Source organism: Talpa europaea, assembly GCF_964194135.1.
Source record: "Talpa europaea genome assembly, chromosome: 3".
NCBI lineage: Eukaryota > Metazoa > Chordata > Mammalia > Eulipotyphla > Talpidae > Talpa > Talpa europaea.
Window position 1 is genome coordinate 97,012,963 of NC_140069.1, and position 10,641 is coordinate 97,023,603.

The 10,641-nt window shown below is 34.8% G+C and overlaps 1 protein-coding gene across 2 annotated transcripts in view; it reads right to left on the reverse strand.

Moving 5' to 3' along the window:
- The window catches only part of HYCC1 (hyccin PI4KA lipid kinase complex subunit 1), a gene marked incomplete at both ends in the record, with an annotated part of 31,574 nt that extends 22,451 nt beyond the window's left edge, over positions 1-9,123 (reverse strand). For both annotated transcript variants that reach the window (XM_084229381.1, XM_084229382.1), the window contains 2 exons: positions 2,668-2,769; positions 9,073-9,123. In XM_084229381.1, coding sequence (XP_084085507.1) covers positions 2,668-2,769; positions 9,073-9,123 — 153 coding nt within the window. The remainder of the gene's footprint in view (positions 1-2,667; positions 2,770-9,072) is intronic.
- Between the last annotated feature and the right edge of the window lie 1,518 nt (positions 9,124-10,641).

The following is a 10,641-nucleotide window of genomic DNA, read 5'->3' on the forward strand; positions in this document are numbered from 1 at the left end:
TTAAAGTCTCATGTGTTTTGTGTTGATGCGGCGGATGGCAGAACCCATTTAGAATAGGCAGGTTTGCGGGGTTTGGGCTACCCCTCTCCCTGTCCTATAACACCGGTTCAATCCCCGGCTGCTCCCCGGCCACCAGAGGAGGGTCCCACATGGCACGCAGAACTCTCCTGCCGCCCACTGCTCCCCTCAGCAGTGTACTGTCAGTCTGCCTGCTCTGCTCTCCCCTCTGGCTCTGGTGAATTCTCTCACCCTCCCGTGCTTCTGACTGTACCCAGTGCTTATATAAATAAATAAATCTTTAAAAAAAGAAAGAAATACTTGTCTACTTTCAAAATGGAAAATTTTGAAATTTTTTATTAGAAGGCAACAAATGTCTACTATCACCCTTGAAATTAACTGGAAACTGGAGGATCAGGAGGGAAAGTAAGCTCCTTCATAAAGAGCAAGAAAAGTTTTTAGGGCAGGAATTTAGAGGAATGGAGTTGGAGGTGGTATGAAGAAAGACTAGTAGGGGACTATTTAGCTTTCAGGGTGGAGTTCATACACCTGGGAAAACTGATAAAATCAACTGATATGTGTCTAGCAACTATTTGCAAAATTATGAAGCCTATGTTGAAAGTGTATTCAATAACCTGCATGGACACATAACTTTACCCAAAATACCCTCAAAAAGGCCTTATGATACATTTAAAATCCAAAATTGAAAAGGTTTTTGCTTTATGAAAGCAGAACCAAATGAATACAAACTTCAAGGGAATGCCTTATCCATACTTAGTGCATATAGAAATTAAACAAAGAAGCTATCTACCATGACCAAAATCACACAGCTCACAACTTTCAGCCATGGCTGTTGACCCTTTACAAATATCCTGAAAAATGTGAGAAAAGAAAAAAATGATAATGTTGGAAAAACAATGTTGGACCTACATAACTTAAATACATTTGAGATAACAAATGCGGCATTAGAACATGCTGTGTTTCTAGTGTTTGGGTTGAATTTTTAAATGTCTTTTCTTATAGAAATATTGTCATATTTGATGGTTAGGTTTTACAATACCATTAAGAAAGAACTGCACCTCAAGTATATTTTCATGTGAACCATCAAGATACCTTTTTCTTCATTCTAAAACACATTCTCAATTCTAAAAAAAACTAAATTACAAGCAAGCTTTTATAATAATCCATTCATAAGTAAGAAGTCTGTATCCTAAGAGAGATTTCTAATGTTAAAAGGATTGACATTTAAATGCCTATAAATGACTAAGGCAGAGATAGAAGACAGGAAACAGCTAAAGCTGAATAAATTTGCAAGAAAATATTGCAAATTTTTTTTGCATTGAACAATTACAGAGGAATACAGGTAGGAAAAAGACACAGAAAAGTTGGAAGGACACTAATATTCAGGTGTCAGTAGCCACTGAATGGACTTCTCATTCTGGGTTCCCTCTGTGTATAACACCAAAAAGACCTTCTTTGACTCTTTCAAAACACCTGGTTTCATAACAGTCTTGTACATTATTAGCTTCTAATCATATGTCTATCTTAAAATTAGGGATTTTTTTAATATAAAATAGTCCATCACACAAATAGTTTGAGAAATACTGCTCTAAACTAGTAGAGCTGTATTTAATGGCAGATATTCTAAGTATATCACAATCTGCCACACAAACTCCATTCAAAGAGCTTAGTTAAAATACACTCCAAAAAAGTAATAAAATTTTTAGGTCTATTAAAATACTAAGCAGTAAAAAATATAAACAATATTTAATTTGTTTTAAAAATAATAAAGCACATAGCTATACTTACTCTATTTGGTGAAGTAATTCTCAATCAAATATGGAGAACTTCAAACTGGCTTCCACACAAATATTTAAAAAGTAAAACCCTTAAAGAAAACACGCTATCTATACATACTACACAAATTTAGAAGTTTCCATTCCCAGTAAGGCACTGCCCTCATTCAGGTTCTCAACAGTTCCTTCCTAGGCTATTGTCACAGTCTCCTAGTCTTCTTTCAATTTTTCCATTCTCCAACCTATGTTCCAGATAGCCACCTTCCTAAAACAATAATCTGATCAACTTACCCCTTTACTGTAAAAAAAAAAAAAAAAAAATGTCTGAAAAGCTTATGATGGAATTCCAGGCCCACCATGGTTACAACTTAAACCTATCCTCCCAGCTTCAGTTCCTAACATTCTTATCCTCTCTTGGTAACAACTGCATTAGACTATCAGCTTTTTCCCCCAAATGCCATGCTTTTTTTTATTTTCTATACTATTTCCAAGCCTCTTCTTTCTATTGCCTAACTTTTCAGATTGCTCATAATGGGCACACAAATATGTGCTGCATGAATAAATGCAGTGACCCACACTGTTCTAGGCTCCTCTAACAAAATAGACAGGTGGGTGGGTGGATAGATGATTGATTGATTGATAGATAAGATAGATAGATAATAGAAAAAAGAGGAAGAACTATTTCAAGATGGCTTTTAGAATATGGAAATAATTCTATTTTTGGTCTACGTGATAGCACCCTGGAGTTCATTTTATTATAGTTTTTAAACAGATACATTTTCATACTCTTTCACATATGCTATATTTCATTATTAAAAAAACATTAAAATTAACTGACTCAATAGTACTAGCACAATAAAGTAAGAGTACTTACCTCACTTTGAGGCTCCTGGATAACTTTATAGAGAGAAGAAACTAAAGAATTCTTGTCTTTCAAATTTGTAGCATAATTTGATAAAGATGTTTCCGGTAGTGTCTAAACAAATTTTAAAAATACATTATGAAATATTGTGATAAGCAAATCAATACAGGTGGAAAAGTAGATTGATTGTTGCTAGAGACTGGGGGATAAGGGAAATTGGGAATGTTTAAGAAGTCTGCAGTTTCTTTTCAGGGTGATGGAAATGTCCTGGAATTTAGTTGCTGATTTTAGTTATACAACATGGTAAAAATATTAAAAACCATTGCCTTATCACCTTAAATCAGTGAATTTTATGTTATATGAATTATATCTCAATAATAAAATTGTAAACATAAAAAATATATTTATCTTGTCATCAAAAGGAACACAAATTAACATCAACAGCTCATCTTTGATCTAGGGGTTAGAAATGAGAATATGAATTATGTGTAAAGCCAAAGATGTATTTTTAATAGCATCATATAAATTACAAATCTCATTATCTATATTGATCCTGCTTCTTGATAAAGTTATTATATAAGAATCTGAAAATGCTTGAAACCTAAAAGGTCACAAATCATCTGATAATTCCTGAGTTACATATTGAGATTGTTAAGTTAGGTAAGGCTGCTCTGTTACAGAACTATGGGACATTTTTAGACTTCTCAGAATTAGCGAAAAAGAGAGCCACACCACCAAAACCCGAGTTTTTTTTCTAGTGCCATTAAAAATATTGACAACTAGGCCTCCCCTGGTGGCGCAGCGGTTGAGCGCTGGGCTGCAAAGCTGCCCATAGCCTCTGCAGCATCGGTTTGATTCCCAGCCACCGGCGAGGGTCACACATGGCACGCAGACCTCTCCTGCTGTGTCTGCTGCTCCCCTCAGCAGTGTATTTCATCAGTCTGCCTGTTCTGTTCCCCGCTCTGGCTCTGGTGAATTCTCTCACCCCACCCCGTGCTTCTGACTGTACCCAGTGCTTGTATAAATAAATAAACAAATCTTTTAATAAAATAAAATAAAATACTGACAACTAATCACAGCTTGCCAGCATCAACCATCCAAAAAAGATACCATAGCCAGAGAGGAAGGGGGCGAGATAGAAGGTCAAAAATAAGTCAACTGGTTTTGAGTACAAGTAAGTCTGGAAAGGACAAAAACAAAACACTACCATTACAAGTGATAAAATCCTATCCTTCTAGAGTATAACTCTCAAGCAAATTACTCCTTTAATTAATCAACAAATATTAATCCTGAAGCAGATATATCCTAAAATATTCTGATTCTATTCTTAGCTGTTCCATATCCTAGTGTTTTCATGATTTAAAATATAGGTGCAGGAGTATGCATAAACAGACATAGCAAATGAAACAGCATATATTTTTATATTAAGAATATTTGATTCATTTTTACTTCACTGTGAGTTCCTTGAGGGCAAGAACTACCTTATCATCTCTCCACAGCATTCACCACAAGGCCTCATACCAAAATCTTTGCTGAAGGAACTTATCATAGAACAGAATAAGAAATAAACACTGTTACTATTTATACTTAAGTAGATTCTTTAAAAATAGGTCACATTTTACCTTAGGATATATAAGTAAATAGATTTTTTTTTTCCTAAGAGAGTTTTGTTTACCAGAATGGTTAGTAAACGTGATCTGGAACCTCCCACCATTCTTTAGAGGTAGGGAGGGGAAATATTTTCAATTCAACCACTTACATAAAGAGGAGATTAGAGCATTCTTCAATATTTCAAAAGCATTGTAACAAAAGATCTCCAGGCAACATTCCATTTCCATTATTTGATCAAGAGTAACATAACACTGAAGGAATTTATATAAAAGGTAATAAAAGTCAAATATAGAGCTGATTTCTAATCCCCTGAATGGAAATAAACCTGATTGTCCATGCAAAACACAATATATGTGTGCCTAACTATTAAATTTTAAACAAATGAACTGAAATATAATTCTTTTTAAAATTATTAGTGAATAAAAGGATTATTATAATATCCCATATACTATCTAGGTTAAAACTGAAACACTCAAAAATATTACAATTTTCGGTTTATATACCTATTTCCAATTAACCCTCCTAAAGTAAAATATTTTCAGCCTTAGACAAAAGGATAGCTCTTTTCTAAAAGACAAGATCTAGAAAATACCTGGACCTAGGTGACTGTTGCTAAATAAGAGAAAGGGTCCAAAAAATTAGTGTAATGAACAATTAGATTTTACCACAGTTCTGTTAGTATTTTATTCTGTGAGTGTAGAGAAAGTTACTTTTGTCTAAAGATGGGGAGAAAATAAAATTGTTGTATATATGAAAATAGTGGTCAGGAAAACCTAAGATCCAAAAATGTCTAACATCAGTTACATTTTCTAGCACTAAGCTTTCTCACTTTTCAGAAGGCAAAACTGAAGAACAAAAAGCAAGTAGTAATGGGAAAGTATGTTGGGAAATTAGTCTTGGCAAAATTTGAAAAAGACAGATGCTTCATACAAAAGTATCATTTGGACAGATGGTTCTTTTTAAATGTAAGGATATGATATGGGTTGGTGGAAAAGAATTAATGAAGATGGACAGATGGGTGGAGAACCAATAAATAAAATAACTCTGTTCAACTTTACACATAAGGCTGAACTTTGAGTCATATATTGATATTCAGTGACTACCAGAAAACTGAAAAAATTAGGAGTCTGGAAATCTGCCAGTAAATCTACACATAATATTAAGAAAAACATAATACAATGTGAAAATATTTTACAAGTAAATCTTTAAACTAGTCACAAAATCACAAAACAATGAAGTCCCATTCTAATCGCTTTGTTTGTATATAAACAGATTCAGTGAGGGTCTACAGCCAGCAGAAGTATCTTGATGATATCAAAGGGTTTCTGACTTCACAGCCCAAAGTACTTTGTACCACTTTCAGTCATGATGACCTTGATTTCATTAAGCCCATAGCTATTAAATTTAACAACCAAAGCAATTAAACAACAGGCTTTTCTAAATATATAAATACCTACAAACTTCCTTCCTTGAATATTTTAATGCAATTTAACATCATTAGTCATTTCAAAGGACAAGATACTCTAAATTAAAAAGTACTAACAGATTTGTTCTCAAGCACTTTTTTATCTTCCATTACCTCTAGTATGCTGCTGATTTTGCCCAACAACCTTAATCTCTTTCTCAAACTAACAGTAGAATTCATCATATACCAATACAACTCAGAATACTGCTCAAAATAATTTGGGGCCTCCCTGTTGGCACAAGGGGTTAAGTCTCAGCACTATCTAGCTATTGGCAGCCACTGCAGCACAGGCTTGATTCCCCAGTGGGACTAGCCCACATCGTGCAGCAGATTTCTCCTGTCTCACCAGCTACTTTCCTCAGCAGTGTATTACAGTAGATCTGCCTGTTCTGTTCCCCACTCTGTCTCTCGTGAATACTCTCACCCCCCACACCTCTGGCCTGTACCCCAGCTCTTGTATGCATGAATAAATAAAATCAATCTTTTAAAAAAATAATTTTTAGAAACATCTACCAAATTAAAAAAGGAAAGGGAAATACCTTACCTTTAACTACCTATAATATAGTCTTGACAATAATTTGAAACATTTCTTATATTAAGTTGATTTAAAATTGGGCAAATTTAATTGAGGAAATACAGAAAAATTAAATTACTTTCATTTCATGAGACACATGATTTCACACCCCTCCTCTCAATGGAAAAAGTTCCTTACCCCTGAATTAAATTTATTAAAAAATTAATGAAGTATTGTAACAGGGTGGTCCCGAGGAAAGGGGGAGGTTCCCTGCCCCACCCTAGGGAGGTTCCCTGCCCCACCCAAGGGAGGGTGGAGCTGAGCAGGGAGAGGAGAAGCTGCAGAAGAGACTGAGGAAGGAAGCAGGATGGAGCAAGGAGACCTGGAGGAGGCGCATGGAGCCTAGAGACACGTGAAAAAAATGCGCTTGTCTTTTGGTCATGGACTGGGTGACACAGATGTGGGTGAGACCCATGGGGAGGGGACAATGGCAGCTTTTATCTTGATGTTGATTTTGCTCCTTTCCTTCCGGGCTTGTCTGGTTGTTTCTGGCCCTTTTCTGTGGGTCCCCACTGGAAGATGCTTTAGACTTGTGGCAGGCTTTGGGGCCTTGCTCTGGGCCAGTCCCATTTGGATGGACTTTTACCCACGAGGGGACGGGTAACTTTGGGTGCTTCATTTAAAAACTAGACTCTGCCTTACCTGTATTGTTTCCTAGTTTAATTAAAGTTCCTTCCCCTTAAAGTCTCCTATGTTTTGTGTTGATGCGGCGGATGGCAGAACCCATTTAGAATAGGCAGGTTTGCGGGGTTTGGGCTGCCCCTCTTCCTGTCCTGTAACACTATAACAGTATTACTACCAGAAAATAATGTTCTATTGGTTAAATAACAATTGGAAATATATTTTGTCTCTTCAAATCCTAATTTTTTTTAGTGGAAGATGCTTTTTTAGAAAACAAAATGTTTGGAGTACTCGTTGGGACAGGTATGCTATTGTTTCTTGGCCCTCAGTGAACAAAGCTAAGAAATGTCTGTGTATATATGTGTGGACATATATATATATATATATATATGTATATTCATATAACTGAATATATATATATATTCAGTTACATGAGTTCATAATGATTTTTCTGGTCTCAGTGCAACACATTTCAGGGTTCTTTCTTGTCTTTTTTCATTCCATGTTTACAATTTCTTTCTGAGACACAGAAACCAAACTCTCGTTATGCTCCATATATTTATTTATTTGTTCAATGTACTCCACTCCACCAATAAAGCCATTCTGTCTGACTGGTTTTACATGCCAGTTCTGCAAGCCTTCACCCTAACCACCCTCTTTGCCAGAGACCAGGGCACACTGCTACCCTACCCTTCATCACTCATTGACATATTTCCTTTGGATGTCTGCGTATCCAAGTCAGGAGTGGGAAGAAAAGAGACAAAAGGAGGAGAAGGGAAGGGAATCAATTACAATTTTCAATTATTTTCCTTCATAGTTGATCCCTATGCCCCACCTTGTTATATGTCCTTTTTTTATAATTCCCATATTAAAGAATGAAAATTTAATAATAATTGCTTTTTAAAATTGACTTCTCCATTAAACTCAGGAATGCCCTAGAAAAGTGGCATTCTAGCTGTTAAACTTGAAAATTTCGATCAACCTGCTCCCCAAAAAATCAACATAAAATTAACCATATTAAACACTCTTGAAGTAGCAAAAGGTCTAAAAAACACTTTGAATACTTATTCACAAAGACAACATGTGTAGGGGGGAAAAATCATAAACAAGATATAATCAAACTATTATAAAATATAGAAGGCACTATACACTGTGCACTTTTATAATAGTCTACATCATCCTATGAAGACTTATAAGATCCACAAAAGGATACTCAAGTGGTAACTATAAAAGCTGAGGAAATAAAATCTGCCTAGTCATTCTCCAGGATAAGATGATAACGATAGATAAGGCCAGCTGCAAATTAACAGGAATCATTGCTTCTCCCAAGGACACATTGCAGATGAAAAGTGTCATAATAGCCTCCTTTCTTGAGTGACTACCATATTCCTACTCACTAAAAAGTCTCATCTAAAATCACAGATATCAAAAACTCTGATATTTAAAAACATATTAGAAAAAGTGAAACATCCCCCTCTTATCTGGAAAATCAAAGTCACTTTGACAGAGAAGTAGCCTCTGAACACAATCTTCCACACAGATGTCCAATTTGTAGCTTCTAAGATGACAGACCCTTGGTCCATTTCACAGTCCAAAACATATTTTTATGCCATTACGTACAGCTCTATTTTGTTTTGAGCCCATAAAAATCACACTTCATTTAAATTTCATCTAAATCCCCTCCACTCCAAATCCTCTAATATAATTTTGTATTTCTCTTTGATGAGCTGTCCCCATGGTTCCTCTTGTGTAGATTTCCTCACTAAATAAGTCAGTAAGTCTGACTTTTGTCAGACTATTCATTGGTCCCTGAAGGTCTTGGCTGACTGGGCTCGACAAAATCAAAATGCAATAGAAACCCAAACCCTCCCTTCCTGTGGTTCATGATGATGAAGTTCACAAAATGATGTGTAACAATGAGTGCCAGAGGACAAGGAGAAGGCGATTAGTGGTTAAAAAAAAAACATAATTTTAACTATCACAGTGAAGATTCGTGAGACAAGGAACAGAAATTTGATTTGCTTTGTCAATTAATCAAATGTTACAAACATAACTTTTTTGTCATCTTTTTAAAAAGTCAATGGAATTCAAGCCCCGGAAAAAATACATTGGAATATAATTATTAAATCAAAACAGTAAATTTTACCTTAAACTCAGACAACCACTCCTCCACAACCCCTTTCTCTGAAGTGAACATCTTTCCACATCTGTTCTAAACCTTCAACCTGCAAATAAACATAGAAAATATTAAAAATTTCTTTATGTTGAAATGACCATGAATAGAGTTAATCTTACAAAAAATATATAGCTACTTCTTATTTGTGAAATTGAAGCAGTTTCAAACATAAATTACTGGGTTCATATCAAAAGTGAGTACACAAACAAGTGCAAAAATGAAAGAATTTTGACAAAAGTATAAATATAGCATGATGAAATTCGCTCTACAATTTTCATTCAGCTTTCAGAAATGTCAACTGTAGAACATACTGGACATTTTTCTCTAGTTTCAATTAAATAATTCCAAGAAATCATGCATCTTAAGGAACTTGCGGGAAATGTTTTAAAATGTTTTAAAACATTTCAATGTTTTAAAACTGTGAAAATACAAAAATCATCCACAACTGACTTTATAGAAAACATTAAAGTAACTTAATTCTTTCATATTTTAGTTATTTACAACAGTAACTAGATAAACCACTTGGTTCCATGAAAGCTTAATATTCCTAAAACAAAAGTAAAAGTGACAATATACAAAGTAATGACTATGTTCAACAAGTTACTCAGATTGGGTTATACTTAAGTATAAATTAAATTTAAAAAGTAAATCACTGTATATCTTTGTGATCAGTCCCTTATCAGTTGAATGGAGTGCAAAGATTTTTTTCCCAATTAGTGGGGTGTCTCTCTGTTTTGGTTAATGTCTCTTTTGCTGAACAGAAGCTTTTCAGTTTGATGTAATCCCATGTGTTCATCTTTTCCTTGACTATCTTTGCTTTTGGTGATGAGTCTTTAAAGATGTTATTGTGATATATGTCTTGTAGTGTTTTACCTACATTTTCTTCTATATATTTTATGGTTTCAGGTCTTATGTCCAGTTCTCTTATCCATTTTGAGTTGATTTTGTGCATGGTGAGAGGTAGTGGTCTAGTTTCATTTTTTTTGCAATATGGTGGTCTAGTTTTTCCAGCACCATTTATTGAACAAACTTTCCATGTTCCATTGCATGTTCTTGCTCCTTTGTCAAAGACAAGTTGTCCACATAACTATGGTTTTATTTCTGGGCTCTCTATTCGGTTCCATTGGTCTATGTGTCTGTCTGTGTTCCAATATCAAACTGTTTTAATTATTATGGCTTTGTAGTATAGCTTTAAGTTTGGAAGTGTGATGCCTCCTTTCTCCTTTGTTTTCATCAGTAGGGCTTTGACTATTCGTGGTTTTTGTGTTTCCATATGAATTTCATTAGTATTTGTTCTATTTCTTTGAAGAATGTCACTGAGATTTTTATTGGAATACAACTCGCAAAAACAAAATAAACAGCCCAGTCAAGAAATGGGCAGAAGAACTTAAAAGACATTTCTCCAAAGAAGAAATGCAAATGGCCAACAGGCATATGAGAAAATGTTCAACATCCCTTATAATCAGGGAAATACAAATCAAAACCACATTGAAATACCACCTTACACCAGTAAGAATGGCACACATCAAAAAAACAAGC